This window comes from Patagioenas fasciata, chromosome 6 (assembly GCF_037038585.1).
Source record: "Patagioenas fasciata isolate bPatFas1 chromosome 6, bPatFas1.hap1, whole genome shotgun sequence".
Taxonomy (NCBI): domain Eukaryota; kingdom Metazoa; phylum Chordata; class Aves; order Columbiformes; family Columbidae; genus Patagioenas; species Patagioenas fasciata.
Genome location: NC_092525.1, coordinates 38,695,558 through 38,716,808, shown reverse-complemented (window position 1 = coordinate 38,716,808; position 21,251 = coordinate 38,695,558). Strand labels below are relative to the sequence as shown.

The following is a 21,251-nucleotide window of genomic DNA, read 5'->3' as shown; positions in this document are numbered from 1 at the left end:
GACAGAATCCACTCATTAATGCAACTCCAACACTTCATCAGTTTAAGTATTTTATTCGGTAACAAGTCAAACAAATTTCTTAAATTCAATTTAAAACAATCACAAACTTTTTTCTTCAGTATTTTACCTCTGAAACTCTGTATCGCCTTTCACAGTACGGTTATAAGATTTCGTGTCTTCAGAGTTCTGAAAGAAGAAAAAAAAATCTAAGTGATTTTTTCCTTATAGAGGAAACTGCAGTTAAAATCTTCATAGGATGGATCAAGCTATTATCTCATACTAGATTCACTATGATTTTAAGCTAATCTTCAAAAAAGCAGCCAGGTACCTTGCTATGACCTAGTGTTTAGATTTTGTTACATTTAAGAACAGCACGCAGGAAAAAACACTGTGGCACAGAGCCCTGCTCATAAATATAGAAAGCTCAACTAATTAAGCACATTAAGAATTCATGTGTTTCATATACTCCACAAGCAAACCAGTGAGTATAATACCTATTTTTGTATATTTACAACAATTCTTAGGGAGAAGAAAGTTACCTGAAAACTGCTTCCAACTACCCCCTAGGTAAGGCCCAAGAGAGGTTATTTCTATGGGAGACTTTTGTGCAGGAGATGTGTTGTTAATTCTCATCAGGTTTACTAATTAGTAGAAGAGTGTGAAACCACAGTTACATAGGCCTGCTTAAGAGTAAAGATAGTCCCCAAACAAAGAACTTGAACAGACCCTGTTTAGAAAGCAGCTATATCACTGCTTGGCATACCTATATTGCAATTTGTGTTGCGTTAATGTTGCAGAATAACTACAAGGTGACTTCAATCAGGTCAGAACAAAAAGCAGTTTATTACTGCAGCTATGGGACAGAACATGGAGCAGCAAAATGAGACTCTGCTGATACAAATCTTGCGCAACAAGGCAGGTAATTTCTATATACCTTTGGGTTATGGGACTCAGTTTTCCCAAAACTACAGCAGGGTGTAGGAAATTACAACAGCGAATGGTAGCATATGGATTACTTCAGATAAGGAAGCTCTAGGCAGTACTGCCTTTTACAAATAAGTCACTCCTTCGGTAAATGGGTCATGCTGACTCTGTGAGGCCATTAGGTCACTGTCACAGAGATTTCCCTAATAAGAGAGGCCTGCTATTCTACTTCCCCAGTAGAAAGCACTTCATTAAAAAATAAAAAGGCTGCAGAAACCAGTGGAGCCCTAATGAATTAAGGAAATCCGGAGAACTTCTGCCTGTTGTTCGTTCTGGAGTTGTAAAAGCAGCAAACCCAATGAAATTATAACTTAGGAGGCAGTTAAAGGCTCCTGCCACTGAGAATCATACCAGTGCAGCTTGGTGCAGGAAGACCTGTTCAACTTGCATGACTATAATCAAATAGGAATCGAAGTGTTTTATTGGTTTATTAACAACTCAATTAACTGGCAATAGGTGAACTACACACTCAGGATCAATACCGGCAATAAACCAGGAAAATTATAATAACAGACTACTAAAAAATTATATCTTAAGAGGTAATGCTAAGGCATTATCAGTTCAGGGTAAATATCCTCTTGGAGCAGACCGCTTTAGGTGTTCTGTTCATAACTCCACAGCTATCATATCATCTGGCATTATCTGGGCAACATTATCAAGTAGCACCAGTGCCTTTAGTCCCCCAGACAGCTCTGTTTAAACCTGTTCTAATTTATACTGTGACAAATGTCCTTTTGCTTACAGAATTATATGCCAAAATATTAAAAGCCAGCAGGCATCGAGTTTTCTCTAACCTGTGGCCATGCTTATACCACATAAAAAGTCCCAAAGCCCTGACACAATCACTCCTAAGTTATTTAGATGGCTTACTCTCACCTGTATGAGCTGAAGATACCTCTTTATCCATTCTGTGATCACACTGAAGAAACACTTGCTACTATTCAGAGATTTCCTTATCTTTTTGCTATTAATAGTTTGGGTTTTCACTGCTGCTTGCACTGGTCAACATCTGCAATATTTAATTCTGTCCCACAGAGATGGAAATCGCACAACAGTTAAAACTCTATTATTTAAATTGGTATAGGCATTAGCAATACAGCTATAGTATGAGGGTTTAAGCCATGTTTTTACCTTTTGTATTGAAGAACTTAAAAACAAAAAAAAAACCACACCTTAGAACAAGTTAATCTTAAAAGACATATTGCATAATAATAATAATAGGGAATTCAGGAGAAAAATAGTTACAAGTATTTGTCCTAGAACAAATATTTTCTCATGAGCAAAAGGCTCCTCATGTGCATAATTCAGTTTCTATTGCCAAGATATCATGCTCATTTATAAACACTTCCAAACTTTTTTTTTAACACAATTATGACAAAACAGTTAAAAGCTCTCGTATTTCATATATGCCTTACAAAATCCAAGTGAAAAAAATCTAGCAAACTTTAGTATGGATTTATTAAACTAATGATTTATTACATGTGTATTATGCCACTGGTGGCAAATAACTTCCCAAAAAGTTATACAAACAATTAAAAAAACAAACGGGAAGCTACATACAAGCATGACCTGAAAGATTACCATCCCTGTAGCACCTGTATTTTACAAGTGGTCCGGTGAAAACTTAATCACTAAACACAAAGACATAGTAGCGTATACTAAGAATCTACATCTGATTTTGGTCACTGACTTACATCTTAATGGTTAAGAGGAAATATCTGAGAGTTGCTTGCTAAAATAAGCACAATTTGCAATTAATCAGAAAATTAAGATCTGTGATCCAAGACACGGAACAATCCAGGAAAACAGTAGTGGTTTTGATAGCAGTTTTAAGGTCAATTTCCTCAACCAGGAAGATATGTTAAAATAAAAAAGTCTCATATTTTCTGATACCCACACTACCTCTGGAGAAAAACCTAAGCTAGTTACCAGGCTAGAACTTGCAGTTATCTGAACAATTCAACCATCCTGCTGTTCTTAATGACACCATCTTCAAACTTGATTAATCCTTCTATCACAAGCCCGCTAAATAATCAACACCTTTTTCTTGAATGTGGGGGTTTGAATTAAAGTAATAGTAATATTAATAATACAGCTGTTCCTACTTTGTCATCCCGGCCATCCAAACAGTCTTCCTTCCCAGTTAACTTCTTCAGTTTCTTTTTAGACATCTTGAAATCCTAGGAAAAACAGTATTGCCATTATTATTTATTTCAAGTTTTCTGGCTGATATAAAAATAATTTTAACTGCATAGAGGAAAAAAAGCAAATAAAAATCACTCCAATACTCCTTTTTCTCTTCAGATTACAGCACCACAGTGGATTTTAAATGCTATGTATGTATGTTGTACCAGCAAACAAAGACTAAGAGAGACAAACATTTTTTAATGGCTACTCATATAAACGTCGAGTTTTAGGCTATAGAATTCATCACTTCCACTGAGGGAAGGTAATAAACACGGCGATATCTCCCAACAGCTACACCACCCCCACACACAAACTGGCCCTTAGAGCCAAACAAACAAGAAGAGATTTCAGGGCGCTGTAAAAAACCTTCACCAGAAGCTCCCAGAGCTCCAGAGGTGAATGTCTGGAGTCCAGATCACCCGCCTGAGCAGGTGAGACACAGCAACAGCTCGGCCACTCCACAGGGAAGGCGGAGTTGAGCAAATACACGGCTCTTCAAGCTGCCGGGGCGGAGTGACCGCGGGAACGGCTGTGACTGAGGGAGCAGGAGCCTCCTGCCCCAACCCCACGCGTGAGGAAACGCGGGCTGAGCCCCCGGGCCCCCCAGAGCAGCCCCCAGACACCCCTCGACCCCGCCCAGTAGCTGCCAGCGCATCCCCTCCCTCCTTATCCCCGGCAGCAGGACAACGAGGGCCCCACCTCACCCTCCTGCCGAAGCTGAAGCCGACGCGAGCAGCGGCTCCGCGCCCTCACCTCGGACGCTCCTCAGGGACACCCCGAGCGCGGCCCCGCTCCTGGGCAAGGGGCTTCCCCGGCAGGCGCTGCCCGCCCCAACAACCTCCCGGGCCCGGGGCCCGGCTCCTCCCCGCTGTGGGGACAGCCAGGAGCCTCACGGGGGATAGCCCTCAGCTCACCCGAGGCGCTCTGGGAAATGTAGGCGGTGCGGAACCGCCTCCCTCCCGCCCTACGTGCGGAGCCGCCGCCGCCTGGCCCCCCCACCCAGCCCGCCTCGCTCCCACATAAGAGGCGTGTGGGCCCCACGGGGTGTCTTTCTGTCGGCCTTTTCCTGCTGCCCTTAAAGAAGATGGCAGCGGAGGCGGCTGCGGAGGCCTCGCTAGCGCCGCTGTCCCCCGAGCAGAGGCAGCTGGGGCGGGAGGACGATGCTGAGGAGAAGCCCGAAGGCGGCGATGACGAGACCGCGGCGCTCAGTGAGGGCCGGGCGCGGGAAGGCCGCGGGCGGGCGGTGTGGAGGCACCGGGCGGTGTGGCGGGCACCGGCTCCTCCGTTCTCCTCCGAGGGGAGCGCCGAGCAGATGCGGCGGGCAGGGATGGGGGAGAAGCGCCTTGAGGGAACCGAGGGCTTGAACTCGTACAGCTGGGCGGCCCGAGCAGCCTTCGCGCCTCTCCCGCCCCGCGCGGTGAGACCGGCGGGGTGAGGTAGGCTCAGCTTGCCCTGTTTTCCCGACTTTGTGTGGGGCCACACGTGTTCCCGAGGCTGAGCCTCTGCCGGTTTAGCAACAGCGAAATGGGGCTTGTGTCTCCCCTTTTCTCCCTTTGCATCTAATGGGATATTGTTGTGGTTGCTAAAGGTGGTTTTTTTATCTCAAAACGCGGTCTCACAAGGTCCTGTTACAGGCATGGGGGCGGTGGGAGCCATGCGGCCCCTGCCCCATGGATTTTCTCCTCTTTTTTTTTTTCCTCTCAAATGTGCTTAAATTGGCTGCTCTGCCGCCCTTGCCCCCTGAGTTTTCTCCTCGCCTTTTCTTTTTTTTTTTTTTCTGCCAAATGTGTTTAAATCGGTTTTCCAGCCGCGCCAAATGTGGCACTGATGTTATTTGCTGCTGTAATCTTACGGTTGAAGCAAACTGACTCTTAAAATTTTAGGCTCTTTGAAGCATTGTAATGTTTGTGCATGACCAGTGATTCCTCATGGGTATTTTAAAAATCGTGCAATCTTGCTTTGATAGCTTTTGTTAATGATTTAGTGTGGAAGTTTACCGTTCTTCCTATATGTATACAAGCTCTATGTACATATATATGCATGATATTTTTTTCAGCCATTTTAACCTGTAGACTTGTGAAGATGCAGATAATCCAGCTCGGGTGAATTTTGGTCACCACTGTGCTCTCACTACGCATTTTTATAAGTGTTACAAGTTTTTCTCGCAGCACATATAGTTGTAATTAATCATTGTTCTTCTTATGGATCTCTTACTAAAAATCCTTTCACTTTTTAATTTTCTTTCTGCTGATAAAGTTTGTAGAAACTATGACCAGGCATCTTGCAACTTTTTAATTGAGGAGTAGATGGAAATTATTAATACAATTTTTAAGCTTGAAAATGTGCGAAATACGGCAGTGCTCTCTGAGTAGCAATGCTGGTGTTGATGCATTTTAAAGTAGGTAGAAAACTGTTAGAATTGTCTTTCCAAACAATTCCTCCAACCCCCTGCCTTCAGGTATTACTTCAATTTCCTCTTTATTTCTTTATAACAGCAAAGATATGTATCCAACTGCAATATTTAAAAGAAAACAAACAAAAATACCCCAGGGGGATCATAAGAATTGCTGTAGGATCCTTCCAGCCCTTGTCTTTAGTTAGTGGCCAGGAGTAGATGGCAGAACACAGCAACTATGTATTAATGCACCCTCCAGAAATACCTTTACACACAAAAAACCCACTAGTTTGTGACCCCCTGTTTTCTTCAGCTTGAGTTTGTGTTTAAAATCCCATAGTGGATTTCTCTTCCATAGAATTCTGACTTGGGCACTTGTAGACCTGCAGCATCCTTGGCAGGGAGCTCTGCAGCTTTCATGTGTAAACTGATGTTCTTCTGCTCTGACGTTCCAGCTCTGACATCTCCAGTTGGTGCATCCCTGTTTCTGTACTGGAATAGACACTGAATAGTTGACTTCAGTGCTCTCTCTGCATCTCATGGTTTTATAGACATCTGTTGGATCTAGGCTGAGAAGTCAGAGCCTGCTCTGTTATTTTCCAGTAGCTAAGAAGTGGTGCCATAGCTTTTTTTTTTTTGAAACTTGCCTCGTTCTACCTTTAAAGCTTGAGGGTTCAGGGACAATATTGTTCCCTATATGTGGCTTTCCCAGTAGTGTCAATTGGTGGACTGCTTCTGAGGATTCACACCTCTTCCTTTCACCAAAACTGGATTTTAAGATCCCGAGGTGGTGGTCCTGACTGGTGATGCTCAGCTCAGAGTCCATGCATCCATTCATCTGTGAAATCAAGATGAGGGTGTTTTTCCCAAGTCTACTACTTGACTATTTTTTTGTCTTCTTAAGTACTTTTGGAGTTCTTCAGGTGGCCCATCTCTGCACTACCTCAGATAAGTCATTCATTTGGAATTCTTCAGGTGGCCCATCTCTGCACTACCTCAGATAAGTCATTCATTTGGAATTCTTCAGGTGGCCCATCTCTGCACTACCTCAGATAAGTCATTCATTTGGAATTCTTCAGGTGGCCCATCTCTGTACTACCTCAGATAAGTCATTCATTTGGAATTCTTCAGGTGGCCCATCTCTGCACTACCTCAGATAAGTCATTCATTTGCAAAATACTCATGGCACCAGCACTTAACCCTCATCATGGCTCCTGAGGATAGCAGATTCCTTCCATCTTTTTTTCAAGATGTTCAGTTACTCACAAATGGTTCTAAACTTTTAATTTACAATTTTCTTAGCTCCTAGTATGTTGTTATGAGTATTTGGACCCCCTTCTTGCCTGCTTTGTCTTGCTAGCACTGCATTTTGTCAGAAAATAAAGTGTAAATATTATTTTGTTAACTTCGGACATCTGATGATACAGATGGGCAAATAGTTTTGTCTGTCCAGGATGGCATTATTTCACAGTGGTTTCCAAGGATGAGCAATAATTAATCCCATGTTATTCTCAAACATACAATTTTTCTCCTTCGCACTGGTAGTTATTTTAGCCTGTAAGAAACACCAAATTATTGGAAACAAATGAACATATTTGTATAATTCAGTTATATCAACAACACTTTCACTGTTTTGTTTGATTTTTGTTAAGATGGTGTAGAGCTCTCTGGAGAAGTGAAAAGCAACAACCTGGATGTGCAAGTTAAGTCAGAATTGGAAGCGGAAGAAAAAGGAATGGAGCAAGAATCCACAAGGGAATCTGATAGCAGCATTTTGGATGTATCATCAGACTATCCCAGAGGTTTGTTAATAAAATCTAAGAATATTTATTGTATGCTCAAGGAAAGGAGGAGAAAAGGTAGAAATAGGGGGGAAGGTAAAGGGACATCTGGTTCTGATGCGAAGAGCACCACAGAGAGCAGAGGAAATCTCTTGCTAGGAATTGCTTTAAAACTCACCTCTCTATTCTGAGCCCGTGGATCAAAGGGTATCATTGTTTCACATAAGAAAACCTAAAGACTCATCTTGTAAAAACATAGTAGAGGTTTAAAATCACTACAGACTCAGTATTACTATAAACTGGAATGTTCTGTATGCTGAAATCAATAAAGGTGACTTATTATATAAACTAATTCCCTTGCTTTTAGCAATTTCTCCACTGTTCCCATTGACTGATACCAGGTGGTAAATTTAAAGGTTAAACACTCTCTTAAGGGGTAAAAACGTTGGTAGAATGTGAATCCCAACTGTACAGTGAATAATTGTTACTTACAATTGGCACACTTCTAGCTGATCTCTTAGGTTTTTTTAGAGAGTTCATAGGATGTTTTTAAACTGCTTTGTGCCTGATTCGCTCTAACTACCAATGCCAAGCAGTAAAATCAGGAACAAATGTGACTTGCTCTTTTCAGCTTTTTTTCAGATGAAGTTCTTTCGAGTTTGAGAAGTCTGCTGTGTGTCAGCAATAGATTTGAAATGATGGATAGAAAAATAGCAGTAAACTGATTTATTAACTAAAAATGTCTGACTTCTAAATGTCTCTGCTTTTTAGAGAAACATATTTCAATTCAAAGACATCTTGCCGATCTAGAGAAATTAGCTGATCTGAGAGAAGGTGAGTTTACCATGGCAGTATCCCAGAACACAGATCAGCACGTTACAGGTATTTACTTTTTCTTTCAGGTTTTATTTTTAAAACACCATATATATTTAATATGCTTGAAGATGAGGGGTTTCATAAATAAATACCTTTATGGTTCCCCTTCTTGTTGTTGTGCTTCTTTCATTAAATTTAAGGCCTTAATGATTCCTTTTCATCTTTTTCTTCTGCATTGTAGCATTTCTAATGTTGGCAGCATGCATGGATCAGCAAAATGTTAATTCTAGCTATACATCAGCAGTTTAGTCTCATTTTTATTTTACTTTAAGTGCTGTGCTAACAGGGAAGCTAATTGTTAGTGTGTAAATTTGAAATAAATGTTTTCTGTAGAGAGTTTGTTCCATTTTTAATGAGGAGATAGATCATAGGGATCTCAGATTTCTGGCACTTTTAGCTGTTGCTGATTTAGATGTAAATCCATGGTAGTGGTAAGAAACTCATTTTTCCTTTGCATGTTCTCAATAGTATTTTTTTTCTTGTGCCATGGATGTAGCATTCCTCTGCCACATGTATTACTGGACTGACTTGTATTTATTACCATTTCCTCGTGCATTTGATACTCAGTAAATCATAAGTCAATAAAAGAGGCTGGTCAGCATTAGATATCTATTTGGGGAGCTGTAGGCTGCCTCTTTTGGCTTCAGTGGCGTGGGACCTTATGGATGTACTAATCCACTCATTAAAAAAGTCATTAAAAAGGAATTTTGCTGCTGTGCACGCCCAAGATATGTCATTATTATTATAGATCCCCATGTTGTGTGGCATGTTTCAAAATTCACTGTGTACTGTTCAAACACATCACAGCTTTTCTGCTAAATTCTGCATGAAAAGTTATTTGCCATTCAGGAGTTTATGACCCAGCAGCAGGTGTATGTATGCTCCGATGCATAATTCCTGTGTACAGCTCTACAGCATCTCACAATAGCTAGTTTTTATTTTATCTAAAAGATTCAGGATATGGAAAGACAGATTTCTTGTTCTAACCTCTTCAGCTGGATTTTTTTTCTAAATGTTGCCAGTCTCAACATCATCTATGAAATTGTTATTCTGCAGTACTCTTCAGAAGTTCCATTAGCCATGTGTTGCTTGAGTAAAAAAAACCTAGAAAACAAAACCTGGGGTTGTAAAAGTTAATGATCTTTAAAGTTATAGTGGTTCTTGTCTATATTTTATATTCTCTGTCTATATTTTGTGAAGTAGAAAGAGGCAATCCACAAATTTGATGTTTTTGTGCACCTGAAATAGGATATAACTTGGTGACTTCATCTCTAACTTCCATTGATAGCACCTTCATTCTTTTTTTCTCTTGATATGCATCTCTGTTAACATGAGTATTTGCTGCACTTCATATGTTTCTCATACTTTTTGTTTATTTGTATTTTCAGATGAAAAGAAGCCTTGTCCATTGTGTCCCGAGGAGAAATTAAAAGCTTGTTACGGTCCTAAGCTCCATCGTCACCTTCAGAATTTGCACTGGAAAGTTTCTGTTGAATTTGAAGGTAATTACAATCATATTTGAATAGTAAATGCTAGAAGAAATTGTGAACATGTTGTAGGACATTGTTCTTTGTGTCATCTTTTTAAATTTCTCTTGATTTAAGGATCTTGTTCCCAGCTCTGAATTAGAACCACATTTTGACATAATGAATCTTGAACTGGGACGTAAAATGTAAACGTAAAATAGCTCTGTATTCTTTTAAAGGCCAAAATAGTTACAGTTGTGCATTTTCTAATTAAGAAAAAATTACAACAATTGCTTGGCATGTCATGAAAATGACAATAAAAGTTAAAATATGTATATAATGAAAATTACTTTAATAAAAGCTTGGGGTGTATTATTAACAATCAGACACACAAGTATGGTCACTTATCTGGTTTTTAACAAGCTCTGTGATCTGCTTGTAAGATGCATTAAAATCCCTATGGGAAGTTGAAGAAGGAAAAGACAGTGAGCAGCATGTGTTTTTTGAAGAACCAGAAATAAGAGTTTGCAGGAAATAAAACAACTAATCAGAATATGGACAAGATGAAGGTTGATTTAAAAATGATGCAACTGGAGTTCTGGCTTTGTGTGTGCTAGCAGATGTCTTTTGTGTTTCCGGTATGTTTGGGGGGGTGGATTTGTTTTTCTGTAAACCATGAAACATATGGGTTCTTCACACAAGTCTTTTAGCCAGGTAACAATACTTTTGTGATATACTCAAAGTATTTTTGAACATTACATACCATATAGCCTGAAGACTCACTGTAGCTTCTCACAGATTTATTAAAATTAATTGCCTGTATTTTTTTCTGATTTTTAAAAATGTATAGTTAGCTGATTAATTTCTCTCTGCAGAAGGTGAGTTTGTGAAATAAGTGGTAACGTTTTCTTGTGGCAATATCTGGATATCTTCAATGAGACCATGAAATGAAAATGCAGAACACTTTGAATCAGACTCTGTGGTGTAGGACACATGCATTCTGTTTACTTACTGTCCTGTGATGTGACAATAATTTGTTTTCCAGGGTACAGAATGTGCATCTGCCACTTACCTTGTCATCCAGTAAAACCAAACCTTGTTGGAGAGCAGGTAAAAAATGCTGAATCACACAAATATTTGTTAGCTTGGGAAATGGGTATTTTGGGGGGAACTTCTGCGATCTACTTAGTCTCAAAATACATCTTGCTATTTAGTGTCAGTTTATCAGTCCAGAATGTAAGTATTTGAGGTGCTGGATGTGTCTCTGCTCCTCCCCGGCATGCAGAGTACGTGGAGCATCAGCAGAGGGTGGCTCTGGGAGTATCACCTAAGTCCCTGGCTGTAAAATCGAAGTATTTTGTATGCGCTAGTGGTAACAGATGACTTCTTCATCTGCCTATATTCAGCTGTTCCTCTGCTTTGATTGTGTTTATTCTGAAACTACACATGTTGTATTTTGCAGGCACTTTCGAAGATGGGAGCCCATTACCACTGTATCATCTGCTCAGCAACTATCACGCGAAGAACTGACATGATAAGTCATATTAATCGTCATGTGAATAAAGGAGAAACTGAGTCAAGGTTTATTACAGGTGTGTTCTTCTGTAAAACATTCAATCTTCTTATACTGTCTAGCACGTGGAGTAACTATAATAAATGAGTGAGAGAGATGATAAAAATCCTGGAACAGATTTAGCTTTACTATTGTAAAATCTGCCCTTAATATTTCGGAACACTTTTTTTCCTCAAAGGTGTAACGGCCTTGTGATATAACCTCTACATTGACTAGCTATTCTTATTGATAAATAATATTCCCTTCACAATTAGTTAAATGTTGCAAATGTAGGCTTCTCTCTCTTCAAAAGAATGGAGGACCTGGAAGCCATGTAACAAAAATCTGTGTAGAGAGTGTAATGCCTATGTATTTGGCTGTGTGTGTGTTTGTAAATCAGTCTTGAGGAAGTCTCTGCAATATAAAAATCCTTTGCCTTTTATCCAAACTGCATCAGCGTGGATACACCAAACAAGGTAGTGGGAAGCATTTTAAATAATTGGAACGCCAACTCTTTATTTTTGCAAATTGTCTGCTCTCTAGAGCTGTCAAGTAAAAGGCACATTATTGATTAGCTGATGTGTAAAACTTTTTTTATTTTCCTGCACCCTAGACTATTGATGTTGAAAATTGATCTATTTTCTCTGTGTAGATATATGGATTTTTACCTATATATAATGTAATAAAGGTGAGACTGGGTGCTATGAGGGTCACACTTTCTGTTGCCCATAAGCAGGTTAGGAGTGGTAGTTCGGTGTCTTGGCGTCAGTTTGCATGTAAGAAGTGATAGTAGTACCCTCCATACCGTAGACCATACTTTTAACTTCATTCCATAAATTTAATTTTTATTATTTATGTATTAATTCAATTACTTACTTTTAATTATATGTATTAAATTAAATTAGTGAAATTAATTTAGTTTTTATTAATTTAATTTTGAACATTAATTTAATATGGACTTTCTATTCCATAACTTTAACCTTTAACAGAGGTTGTGAAATACATGTATCTCTGTATGGTTCCCTTCAGAACTGTTAGTAAAGAATGGCCTATTTGATGCTTTTTTAACAAAATGTTTGTGGCTACTTTTCCTCATGAGGAGAGGAGAAATTCAGAACATCTTTCACGCTTAATCGTTGAAATTGTCCCTCTGCTTGTGCTGTCTATACACGTTTCATGAAGCTGTTTGATAATTTAGAGATTAGATCAAGGATTTTGAGGGATTTTTGCAGTTCACTGATACAAGTTCAGAACTATGTCATTAGGGTTTTATTTAATTAGCAGTGTATTATGTTAGAACATGCAAAGCAAATGTGCTCAAGCTCAGGGGCTCACTTTCTGAAGTTTCTGAATATGTAGGAGCCCAACTGAAAAACAAATCTGATGTTTTATGGGAAAAAAATTATAGTAGAGCTTGATCCTTATCTGTTCCTTGTAGGACTAGAAGATAAATCCTCTGCTTATTTACCCCCACGTACTTGTTAACTGATCCGTGTGCTAGTTTAATTACAGCATTACCCAGACTTCTTGCTCTATGGGAGCAAATTTTTAATTTAATTTATCAAATGTGCTAATGCTGTTTTCAGTTGTCAATAACTCTTTCCTTCCCCCACAACTGCTTGCTTTTAGTTGCTGCTCCCAAGTCTTCTGAAGTGCTGAAGGAGTTGGCCACAGATGTGCAGGTTCTTCCGAACTACTCCACACCTCAGAAAACAGATTCCTATTTTAATCCTAAAATGAAACTCAACCGGTAAGAGAACAGGGGGTGGGAGGATGCACCAGAGGGCTGCTGAGTTTGTAGTGAAAAATACTTGTGTGTTTTGAAAAGCAAACCCTGAGAAACTTTAGTTCAGAGGGCAGGAGAAATAGTTTTCCATTAGAAAATGTGTCTGTACCAAAGTGTGAGTGTTGACACCAAGGCTTCAAGACGGGGCTTCAGCCCCTGCTGACCCCTCATGTTCTCAGTGCTGTTAATATTTGAGCTGAGTTTAAAGTTAGCTCAGACACACCTGTGACAGCTGAGATGTGACTCTGGGGGAGGCCATTGCAACCAAGGTCATGGCCATGTCTCAAAGAACAAGTGGAATTTCATTGCTCTACAATCATTTATGATGATTTTCAACATGGAGCCATTGTAGGGTAGTGTTTTTCCATGTAAAACATAGAGCTTGGCTTAAATGTTCTAGTATTATTTTAAAGGGAAATAACTAAAGAAAAAGAAGGAAAAATGTTTTCTCAACTTACCATGACCATTCCTTTTTATTTTCAAGGCAGTTGATATTCTGCGCACTAGCCGTTCTAGCCGAGGAACGTAAACCGATAGAATGTTTGGATGCTTTTGGTGCCACTGGTAAAGTCGATTACTTTACTCTTTTGGTTAATATCCAGTAGTATGAAGCTGCAAAAATGAGTAGGAACTGACATGATGTATTAAAAAAAAAAGTGAGCTACACAATAACTTTCTTCCTTAGGCAGCCAGCCATTGGCTTCCATACAAAAAAGCCATCAAGAGCGTGGTATTAGGTGTTTTAAAGACTGTAAATAATGTTAAGTCAAAGTTTAGCAGTCTCCTTAAAACTATTTGCTTTCATGTTCAACATTTAATGGCATCTTCCTAAACTTGTGGCAAGGTCACAGATCTTGTGTGACTGTGGTTGTGGACTTTGGCTGTAAAATCAGCCTGTGGTTTAAAAATGGTGATGAATTCAAGTGTCTTTATCAGAATCATCTCTTAAATTATTACAAAATTCTGAATGTGAACTAAATGTAATTATATCAGTGTCTATTTAACCATCTGGAACAAAAACCCAAAGAGATCTGGATTGCTGCCTCTTAATTAAGAACAGTAACTGCTCAGCATTTTTGCATAAAAATTCTTGATTGTGAATTAATCCCTGTTCTGAATGAGGCCAGACTCCACAAGCACATCCTGTCCTGCACTTCTGCTATGTCATCATGGGCTGCACTACAAAAGCTACATTTGGAGGCAACCTAAAAATATTAGTTAATGTTTAACTATTTAATTATTATAAAATAATAATTAATTGTTTTGCCAGCTTTTGCAGTAGCCGTTCTAAGGTTACAATTCTGTCTTTCCATAGGTATCATGGGATTACAGTGGGCAAAGCATCTCAGGAGTGCTGTGAAAGTTACGATTAATGATTGTAACGAAAATTCCGTGACGATGATTCGGGAAAACTGTCACTTAAACAAAATGAAGGTGAAACTTGACTCTATGGAGGAAGACAATGGTGAAGCTATGGTAGATGGAGAAGAAAATACTGACACCATTGAAGTGACAAGAATGGACGCCAATGTTATAATGCATTTGAGAGCATTTGATTTTATGTAAGTTTGAATGTTTCTGTTAATGATTTCCCGGTTTGATAATGACACACCACACCCATCTCCCAGTGTATGGTTATTTAGGGAAAATATTAAGTCCTTCTGACATACAGAATGGTCTATAATAGTACATGAAAATTTTAAGCCAGACTCTCTTTTTATAAATACATTGTTTGAGAAAGAGAAATGTCAAATTAGTCTTTTTTTAAATTGAAACTTCTAATTTAAAATTCATACCTTTGCATGTCATTGTGCAGGACTTCATTGCACCTCCTGTTTTAATCCAGTTTGCAGTGTGTTCATATTCAACTAGACTAATTCTTCCAAGTTGGGTTTATAGATGCATACTTTCAAAACCTATACAGATATCAAAATAAGTGATTGGATTCTTTTTTTTTGATTGATTAATGTCTAGATCTAAGCTCGTAAGTATTCAGGCTGAAAATTAGTATTAATTTAGTTCATAAAGTGGAATGCATTCTTGGTTTTGGAAGTTTCCCTTTGTTTTAAGGCTGAAGGTAAGCCTCAGGCCAATATTCCTGTAGCTTAAATGAGTCACTGGGTCAGGACGCCAAAAAAAAGCACTTTCTGGCTTTGTGATGATGTGTATTTTCCAGCATAGTGCTTCCCTAGCTCTTGCAATTTGATACTTTAAAGTTCCAGAGTATTTAATGAGAGGTGTACTGTAAATATTAGTCCTGTTTTCTCATTTTGTTTTAAATATGGCCATAAGTGAGGCTTATAAAAGTGTTTTCTGCAGTTGAAGGCTAAACTGTTGAGCATCTATAGATACTCAGTGGTACTTTGCTTTCAGCCATTTGGACCCCTTTGGAACTTCTGTGAATTACCTGGATTCTGCCTTCAGAAATGTGAGAAACCTCGGAATTGTGTCGCTGACGTCCACAGACACCAGTTCTCTGTACGCAAAGGCCCAGCACGTTGCCCTGCGTCATTACGGGTGTAATATTGTCCGAACGGAGTACTACAGGGAATTGGGAGCCAGAATGATAATTGCTGCTGTGACAAGGTACTGGTAAAACAAATTTGCTCAAATTCTGCTTCTAGCTGCTTCTGTAGGTTGTGCATGTTCGGTTTCCAGAATTCCTTAATTCTTGATACAAAATGAATGTTTCGTATTTTGTGTGCTGCTATGGGATAATGTGATTTTTAAACTAAAAGACTGAGCGAGGAGAAAAGGCCTAAATAGGGTGAGAGACTGGGACAGTGGGGAGGGATGGTAATGTAAAAATACCCAGACTTGCCTATTTGCACACTCTTATTCCTCCATCAATTTTATGGTCATTTTAGTGCTGCATAGGACTTTATAAATATGATTTAAACTGCCTGAGTGGCTTCTAGCTGAGCATTAGAGTTAGATTTGCTTTGGTGGAAGCTGATGTTCACTTTAGCTCTTCATGCTTGAAGTTAAAAAGATACATGTGATTGCTAATTTGAGAAATCAGTCATTTGCATATCAATATTCTCAGTAAAAGGTAAAATAAGATTTACTCAGCCTTATAGGAAGCAGACAAAACCAGCTATTTAAGAAATGAGGTTTTCTCCTGATCTCTTTCTCAGATCTTCAGAATCTCTTTCTAGAAAGTGGATGAGCTCAAGAATCTTTCAGCAGGTTCAGGTATCTGTGGCAGTTTGAGTCTGCTGAACTGAGTACGATTTGGTTTTGTTTTTCCTTCACAGAGCTGCAGCTCGCTGTAACAAAGCCATTGAAGTTTTACTCGCAGTGGCTCTAGAACATTTTGTTCTAGTAGTGGTCAGAGTTTTAAGGGGACCATCCATCGCGGATGATTCAGTAAAGAAAATAAGATACCTCATCCATTGCCAGTGGTGTGAAGAGAGAATTTTTCAGAAACAGGGTAGTATGGCAGAAGGTAAATGGCTTTTCCTTTGTACTTTCTGGAAGGTCTGATTTCTGTATGTCTGGTCTGTGCTTGTTTAAGGCCTTGTTTGTATTGGCACTCCCTTAGTAAAGTAATAATTACCTTTAATGTAACAATCCCCACCTCACTGGATGAGGTGGAGAAGGTGCCATGCTTTACGGTAGTGGGTTAGATGAGTTGGCTGCATGAATTTTGCTGTAAATATACTGGATTTGTTTCTCAACACCAACTAGCTGAAGCTGCTGGAATGCCCGGTAAATATGGGTCTGTATTTTGAGCAAAGGCACAAAGAGTGGGACAGTCTTTGCTACCACTTGGTTCCTCCGCACAGTTGCAGCTGGATAGATTTAAGTGTCAGATAGCTTTTCTATGGATCGTTTATTACCTTAAAATGCAGTGTACTAAACAGTATCACTTTCCCTCTGACAAGGATATATGTTCTCCCTGCCCTTGGGCAGGACCTGCAGACATCTGATGGAATCTCTCGGCAGGTGTGGTAGGAAAGACACGTGTAGTTCTAACACTTAGTGGTAAATCAAGGCAGCCTCCAGGTTAAAAACTGACTGTGGGCTGTCTCTAAACACAAATTAGTAGAAAAAAATAAGCTAAGAGGTAGCTACTAGCCAGATGGTAGTTTGAATGAAGATAAAAGGAAAGAACTTGTTTCAAAATTACAGGTTCTTGGATATTTGACTACTAACTAGTGGTGGTTTTGACTGCCCTGCTCCAAGTCAGGTGCAGGAGTGTGCAATGGGCTTGTTATTAAAAAGATTATTTAAAACCTTGGATAAAGTTTTAAGAACAGAACGGAGTAACTGATAGTGTTGCAGCAGAGATTTTCATTAGTGTCATGGTTTAACTCCAGCTGGTAACTCCACCCCACGCAGCCACTTTTCACCCCCTGAGTGGGATGGGGGAGAGAATCGGAAGAGGAAAAGTGATACAGCTCGTGGGCTGAGATAAAGACAGTTCAATAGGTAAAGCAAAAGCTGCGCACAAAAGCGAAGGAAACAAGGAATTCATTCACCCCTTCCCATGGCAGGCAGGTGTTCAGCTAGCTCCAGGTGAGCTGGGCTCCATCTAACCTATCGGTGACTTGAGAAGACAAAACACCATCACTCCAAACATCCTCCTCTTCCTTCTTCCCCCAAAATATACACTGAGCATGATGGTGGATGGTATGGAATGTCCCTTTGGCCGGTCCATGTCAGCTGTCCTGGCACTGTGTGAGAAGTTGAAAAGTCCTTGACTACCTAACAACAACCAGACCATCAGCATCTTATCAACATTCTTCCCCTACTAAATCCAAAACACAGCACTCCACAGCTACTAGGAGGAAGATTAAGTCTTATCCCAGCTGAAACCAGGATAATTAGTAAACGAATCGTTTACTTAATGCCTTTGTGTTGATGTCATCTCTCTTCAGTAGAGCAGGCTTTGCTGGCTATTTCAAAACAACTTTTAAATCCTGTTTTTCTGTTGCAGAAAACCCGTATCAGCAGCTGCCTTGTGATTGTCACAGCAGTATGCCTGGGAAGACGGCGGTTGTTCTTGGTCCTCTCTGGTAAGTACAGAACACAACATAGAATCGGAGAATAATCGAGGTTGGAAGGACCTCTGGAGGTCAGATGCTCAGTCACATAATAAAAACGTAAGGCTGCTGGATATTCTACCACTGCAAAAGGAGGTAGAGCAACTGGGAGGAGCTCAGAAAACATTTGATCGCTTTTAATTTTGTAGGGTGTTCCCTTTTTGCTCTTGTTCATAGTGTTCCGTCTGGTTAATAAATGAAAAACTGCCTTTAAATTTCACATTTGGTGCAACTTAGGTAATACATCCTGCACAGGGGAGCCTGGCTGTGTACTCCTCTAGCTGCCAAATGTTAAACAACTTTCTATTATTCTATACTCGTGGAGAACTTATTTACTAAATCCTCATATGTGCTGATGGTAGTAAATACTACACTGCTCAATAGTTAATACTTAGAACTTTCTCTTGTGAGAAATAAGAATAAATCTTTAAGTCTTTTAACCATGTCAGAGCAGCATGAAAATGGCTCACAAGTGACAGTACTTTTCTTGTGGGGTCTAAATTACTTTCTCAACATAGTAGGACAGAAATAAAATGACCATTCTTGAGATCTTGATTTTTTAACACCAGACAAATGCTGCTGTCATTGCAAACCAGTTCACTATTGCCAAGTTGAGAACAGAGTCAGCCTGATGCAGCGCTTCAGTGTAATGCAATTGCTGATCAGTTTGGGCAAGGGATTTGCGGAGCAAATTTTTTTGCTTTCGTTAAGAAGTCTTAATGTTTCACTTGTGTTTTGTAGGTCAGGGTCCATCTTCAACAGCGGGTTCCTCAGAAGAATGCTGGTTGAGGCTGTCCAGCATGGTCTGGATGAAGCTCAGCCACTTCTGAAGACGTTATTTTGCGAAGCAGAGTGTACAACTTTGAAACTTTCTACCCATAGCCCTTCTGATGAGAACAAACAAGGTAAGAACTGCACAGATGTGTCATAAAAAGGACCGGCTTGGGGGCTATTTAGGGAGATTCTGCTCTTTAAAAACTTAGTGTGTCCATAAAACAGAATGCAGGGTGGGACAACAAATAAACATAATGCAGTAGGTGAACTGCCATGAAATCCAGCATGTTCCCTGAGCGAGCTGGGAATACGCAGTGTCTGCTGGTTCTTTGACTCGAGAGGATGTGCTGTGAGAAGGGAGGACTTGGGCTGTTGTGCTCTGCATATTCCGCAGGCACTGCAAACCAGCAGGCCCAGAAAAATGGCTTTTGGGATGGGAATGCTGTTCTGCTCATTAAATAAAATCATATTTTTGAATATCGCCTCTGAACTCCAAGTTAGTATGTGAAAGTTTTCCTTCCTGCACTTCTTTAGGCCAGAACGTGGTTTTATTTCTTCCTGTTTTGCCATTTTCCTGTCTCACAGTACAATTAATTTTGACTCTTGTGTTCTAGAAGAATGTGGCGTATATATTAAAACAGCAAATACTTCTGCAGAATCCTACTTGATACATGGTAAGTAGATCATTTTCGTGCAGTTCAAGCAGTTTCAAATTAAACTGTAGTTTAAGTGATGGCTAAACCAACCTAGTCGTCACAGGTTTGGGTTTTTTTTAATATCTAGCAATCATAGCATGTTAACTAAATTCAGCCTGGATTTTAACTCTGCAAAAGTCTAGCTTAAAATCAGACACAAAGGTGTAGCTGCTGTGTGGCTGTTTGTGTGTACTGTCTTTGGCTTCACTGACATCTTTTGTGGTCTTGCTGGGTATTCACTGGTTTCACTGGCATTTCTTGTGGCTCAGGAAAAAGAAAAAGTGAAGAAGTGCTTCGGAATGCAGCCAAGCGCCAAAAATCTGAGAACAGTGCTGAGCACCCTGCGTTTTACTACAATATCCACAGACACAGTATTAGAGGAATGAACATGCCAAAGTAAGGCTTTTGTTTAAGCTCCAGCCTTATATTACTGTGACAACTGATAACTTGTATTGAGTCAGCCTTATTAGCATTAATGCCTTTTTTTTTTTCCAGGTTAAATAAGTTCTTAAACTATCTCTCCGAAGCGGGATACAGAGTCAGCAGAACCCACTTTGATCCCATGGGAGTCCGCACAGACGCGCCCTTGGCGGAGTTTAAGACCGTCCTGATGAAGTACAGCACCCCCACGTACACGGGGGGCCAGGCGGAGGGTCCCGGCCACCGACCGGGGGACATCCAGCAAGGAGAACAGGCTTACGGCAAGACAGACGGCAAGGTGGACGATGCCGAGTTTCTGGAAGACGATAAATCTGCGGTCGCTGCTGCCTTGTTGACAAAAGACTGCCCCGCTCTGTGCGCGGCTGATTAACACAAACCGTCCTGTTTGCAGGGCGGGATGTTATGGACTGCGAGCACACCCTGTTTCAGTAAGCCAGTACATCTCACCAAACCGGATTTAGAAAACTTGAGCTGCCTGCTATTTTAATTTGAAAAAGACACTTTAGAATTGTTCACAGCGTGTGTGGTCAAGGTACTGCTGCTGTGGGAAGGTCTCAGAGGGAGTTTCTTGCATCCACTTTGTTGCTGAGGCTTGGTGGCTGCTCCCAAGCCCTTAGTAACACCTTATTGCCAGCACAGAACCCAGCAGGGCGGATGGGGCTGAACATCTTCAGCATTTCTCAACAGGAGGTTAATACAAAACACAGTATTCCTGAAATGAATAATTCCTAACACCTGACTGGCTACAGTTCAGTTAAGATGATAAAATATGACAGGATAAAAATCCAGAAAACCCTTCCTTGGTGTGCTTCTCACTCCAGCTGGCACGTGTAATTTGGCGTTTGGTTCTGTTTTCATAGTTCTGCCTACAAGCAAGGACCTAACTCAAGTGAGAGCAGAAAGAAATGGTTCCACGACTGTTCCTGAAACTCCAGTTCATCCAAACCATAGTGAGTTGTGTTTGTCACCCTTGGTAGGCGTTTGTGCAGAGATGACATTTGGTTGGGTACTGCAAAAAGGAACAGTGACAAGACACCCTGAGTTCCAGGTGACGTTTTGCTATGAATCTGTCATTAAAGTCTTAGTTGTTTAAAAGATCTCTTCTGTGAACGAGCAAAGAGGTGCTGCGGTGGGAGTTGGGTCTGTTTTCCTTAAATACACGGCAGCATTCCAGTCAAATCAACTTGACTTTGTCTTTTCTTTCCCCCAAACCTTGTTCTGACACCTCTCTATGTGTCACTTGAATTGGGAACAACTCTGCCAAAT

The 21,251-nt window shown here is 40.2% G+C and overlaps 2 protein-coding genes across 8 annotated transcripts in view; one reads left to right on the top strand and one right to left on the bottom strand.

Annotated features, from left to right (window-relative positions):
- SWT1 (SWT1 RNA endoribonuclease homolog) overlaps positions 1–4,108 on the bottom strand; it is a 31,157-nt gene extending 27,049 nt beyond the window's left edge. For 3 of the 5 annotated variants that reach the window (XR_011739826.1, XM_071810569.1, XM_071810571.1), the window contains exons 1-3: positions 3,876–4,108; positions 3,090–3,164; positions 128–186 (exon numbers count right to left, since the gene is read on the bottom strand). Coding sequence is in view for 4 of the 5 variants with exons in the window: in XM_071810569.1 (XP_071666670.1) it covers positions 128–186; positions 3,090–3,155 (125 nt within the window). In the remaining variant the exon portion in view is untranslated. Of the gene's footprint in view, positions 1–127; positions 187–3,089; positions 3,165–3,870 lie in introns of all 5 variants that reach the window. The other 2 variants (XM_071810570.1, XM_065842642.2) reach the window with 2 other exon arrangements.
- A 5-nt stretch (positions 4,109–4,113) lies between these two features.
- On the top strand, positions 4,114–21,164 carry TRMT1L (tRNA methyltransferase 1L). 3 transcript variants are annotated; one of them, XM_071810572.1, is made up of 16 exons: positions 4,114–4,379; positions 7,219–7,368; positions 8,119–8,229; positions 9,612–9,725; positions 10,735–10,799; positions 11,152–11,281; positions 12,871–12,991; positions 13,512–13,591; positions 14,343–14,589; positions 15,401–15,613; positions 16,285–16,475; positions 17,970–18,048; positions 18,817–18,980; positions 19,467–19,523; positions 19,814–19,940; positions 20,040–21,164. In XM_071810572.1, exons 1-16 carry the CDS (start codon positions 4,256–4,258, stop codon positions 20,353–20,355), a joined length of 2,289 nt encoding a protein of 762 aa, XP_071666673.1. In that variant the 5' UTR covers positions 4,114–4,255; the 3' UTR covers positions 20,356–21,164. The 3 variants fall into 3 exon arrangements, with proteins under 3 accessions (XP_071666673.1, XP_065698712.2, XP_065698711.2); XM_065842640.2 differs by having other exon boundaries at positions 4,115–4,379; positions 8,119–8,181; positions 19,464–19,523; XM_065842639.2 differs by having other exon boundaries at positions 4,121–4,379; positions 19,464–19,523.
- The last annotated feature ends 87 nt before the right edge of the window (positions 21,165–21,251 follow it).

Coding starts and splice junctions, on each gene's coding strand:
- TRMT1L (XM_065842639.2), top strand. CDS start 4,256: ATGGCAGCGGAGGCGGCTGCGGAGGCCTCGCTAGCGCCGCTGTCCCCC. Junction 11,282..12,870: donor TGAGTCAAGGTTTATTACAG/GTGTGTTCTTCT, acceptor GCTTGCTTTTAG/TTGCTGCTCCCAAGTCTTCT. Junction 13,592..14,342: donor GGATGCTTTTGGTGCCACTG/GTAAAGTCGATT, acceptor GTCTTTCCATAG/GTATCATGGGATTACAGTGG.